The following is a 2,651-nucleotide window of genomic DNA, read 5'->3' on the forward strand; positions in this document are numbered from 1 at the left end:
AATATCTAACCATAGTGCACTAGTATTAGGTGAATGAGGGCAGCGAGAAATGCTACTATCGATGAGACAACTAGTTGAATTGATAGCCAAGCTACACCAAACCAAGGTTTAAAGCGTCGTATTCTATGTACAGGAATGGATTTTGAAGAGGATTATGCATGTACAAAACACAAAGAAGCATTGATTGGGATGTTAGGCAGGGCAGCTGCGACCGTACCCAGTGGAAACGGAGCAGCAATCGGCATCCTATATCAGAGTTAGTATTGTCTTATAAGTAGACAATGATTGTAACTTACACATTGGGCCTTTGTGATTCCTACGTCAGAGCACCATGTTGATGCCCCATTGACATTGCAATTGATATAACCGGCAGGCCAGATGTTCTGTCGATAACACGCGGTTGAACTGCTGTAGCAGCAATCAACGCCTGCATAGCATGAACCGCTCTACAAGGTTTTTAGCTGCAAGGATCTCTCACATGGAATTTACTACTTACTCCTTTTGCCCTGGTCTTTAGGTTGGGGGGTGCTGCAAAAGCAGTGTTGGCAATAATGGCAACAAGGAAGCCAGTAGAGAAGACAGAAAACTGCATCTTGATTTGGAAAGATTATAGTTTGTAGAGACTGTAATTGAAGTAAAGTATATAGTATTTGGATCGTTGAATAAAGCGAATGTAGTCGATAATCTTTTCTGCAGGGTAGAAATCTAACGTATAAATACTCTGTCACCTAGCTGTTCACTGATTCTGCTTAGACACGACTATTGCACTATTAGCGCTTAGCAAAACCAGGACTAAGAATTCAAATGGGTACTTAATTTCGAAGGCAATGCACCATCCTTGTTCGTCGTCTACTAAGAACTGATGTTTGGTTCGAGAGCATGACAATCAATGCTGCCAAGCAGTGCGACCCAGGCTCTATCTACTACTGCATGGACCCAGGAAATTTGGAACCTCTCTAAGTTCCTATTCAGCATCAAGATGAGTAATTTCCTACGAAAAGCCATTAATCTGGTTCTATTTGATACTTCCCTTTGCATGACAGGGGCACAACCCTAAAAGTACTAGAAACGGTCGACAGGCTACGACTAGTCTTAATCGCGTTGGCCGGTTTGAAAAGGAAACCTAGCGCTAGATACGTGGTGATCATGCTTTAACACTAGCAGGTGTCAGTTTCAATAATTTTACTATATTTGCGTATTAGTACCAAACTTTGTTTATCTATCTAAACGCGTTTCGTCGGAAAAGGCTTTACACCACTGTCTACAGCGAAACATAGTCTCATGTTCTACCGTTAGAAGTCTTTAGCACTGGGATCTAGGCCTGGCTATTTATGCAGATGCTGCTAATCTTCCCAGATGATTGTTTCAATCTAGAACATTCGGGCCTATCTGTTAATTCGAGTGCTGCATGCACTATGACTTCTGCTAACTTATATTGCGTCTTGAAACAACTCTAAGTATATAAACCAAGGTAATCAGCCTACTACTGAACTACTACCTGTCACACCCACAATCGCTTCTACGTTCCGTCCTCACTCTTTTAGCTTCAGTTAAACTACTTACTCTCGTTCTACAAGTCCAGAAATGCATTTCAAAAACTTCGCCGTTGCCGCTTTTTCGGCTTTCTTTCTTACAGGCACTGTCTCTGCCGCTGGAGGTGGTTGGTGCCACGAACGCGGCAACTGTTGTTACTCTTCTGGAGCAGCTTGTAGGCGTCAGGGTGGACTAGGTGTAGTACTCACTGGATTCTGCAATGAGGGTAGTTACGACCCCAGTCTTTGGACTTTGTGTGAAGACGTTAATGTCACTCGTAAACAATGCGTAAGCATGATTCATACCCCTACAGTGCGCATTCTATGCTAACAGATGCTTCTAAGGACGCCGACTGCTGCGACATTAAGACTGGATGGGGACGCGGTTGCCCGTAGTTGTAGTCTATCATTGTTCAATTCTACTACACTATGCTATTCATCGCATTGCTTTCTTATATAGACTGTAGTAGGCGGTGCTCAGTGTTCTGGCTCAGTCATATCTAAATCCAATGTACGAGCGCTGGGGACCAGCCGATGGTGCCGAATTCTCATTACTTTGGCTGAGCACAGCTGACGTGGTTATCCAGTGGGGACCTCACCACTATTCCGCTGCCATATCTCCTCCCATGCCTTCTGCGCTGCCTTCTCTCTTTATATGAAATGCTCAACTCTGGATAGATAGGCTATTAATCAAATCCATCTGATCCTTATCTCTGGCAATTACCCTTAGGGTCGGATCTTTACAATGGCTCTTTGAGATCTTGTACTATTTGAAATTCTCATTTTTCTATGCTCTGTCTACCGAATGGGTCTCAACTATAACGCCTAGTCAAATCTACTGTGGTTACGGTTGCTTCCCTTCTTACTGGAGTCTTATTTTCGGTGGGTTCTACAAGAGGTGAAGACATATTTCTATGTTTGTAAGTTGTCACGAAGACGCTACAAGTAGGCTTTTGAGAAATTACTAGAGAGTCTGAAATAAATTACTAGATACGGTCTCTAGGTACATACTGGAGGTAGTGTACAGGAAGGACCAAGGTCCAGTGAAGGCTTGATACTTCACAGCCTCGTCTTTTGTCCATCTTCTATCAGCATCCGCATCGGCTGGCTAGTCCCAGT

The 2,651-nt window shown here is 43.5% G+C and overlaps 2 protein-coding genes across 2 annotated transcripts; one reads left to right on the top strand and one right to left on the bottom strand.

The window, feature by feature from the left end:
* Positions 1-192: 192 nt before the first annotated feature.
* SETTUDRAFT_23023 (uncharacterized protein) lies at positions 193-592 on the bottom strand (the record flags this gene model as incomplete). Its single annotated transcript, XM_008031211.1, has 3 exons — positions 193-246; positions 297-446; positions 497-592. 3 exons carry the CDS (start codon positions 590-592, stop codon positions 193-195), a joined length of 300 nt encoding a protein of 99 aa, XP_008029402.1.
* Positions 593-1,584: 992 nt separating this feature from the next.
* SETTUDRAFT_141492 (uncharacterized protein) lies at positions 1,585-2,152 on the top strand (the record flags this gene model as incomplete). The annotated part of the gene is made up of 2 exons (XM_008031813.1): positions 1,585-1,821; positions 1,878-2,152. 2 exons carry the CDS (start codon positions 1,585-1,587, stop codon positions 1,926-1,928), a joined length of 288 nt encoding a protein of 95 aa, XP_008030004.1. The 3' UTR covers positions 1,929-2,152.
* Between the last annotated feature and the right edge of the window lie 499 nt (positions 2,153-2,651).

This window comes from Exserohilum turcica (genome assembly GCF_000359705.1).
Source record: "Exserohilum turcica Et28A unplaced genomic scaffold SETTUscaffold_6, whole genome shotgun sequence".
Classification (NCBI taxonomy): Eukaryota; Fungi; Ascomycota; class Dothideomycetes; order Pleosporales; family Pleosporaceae; genus Exserohilum; species Exserohilum turcicum.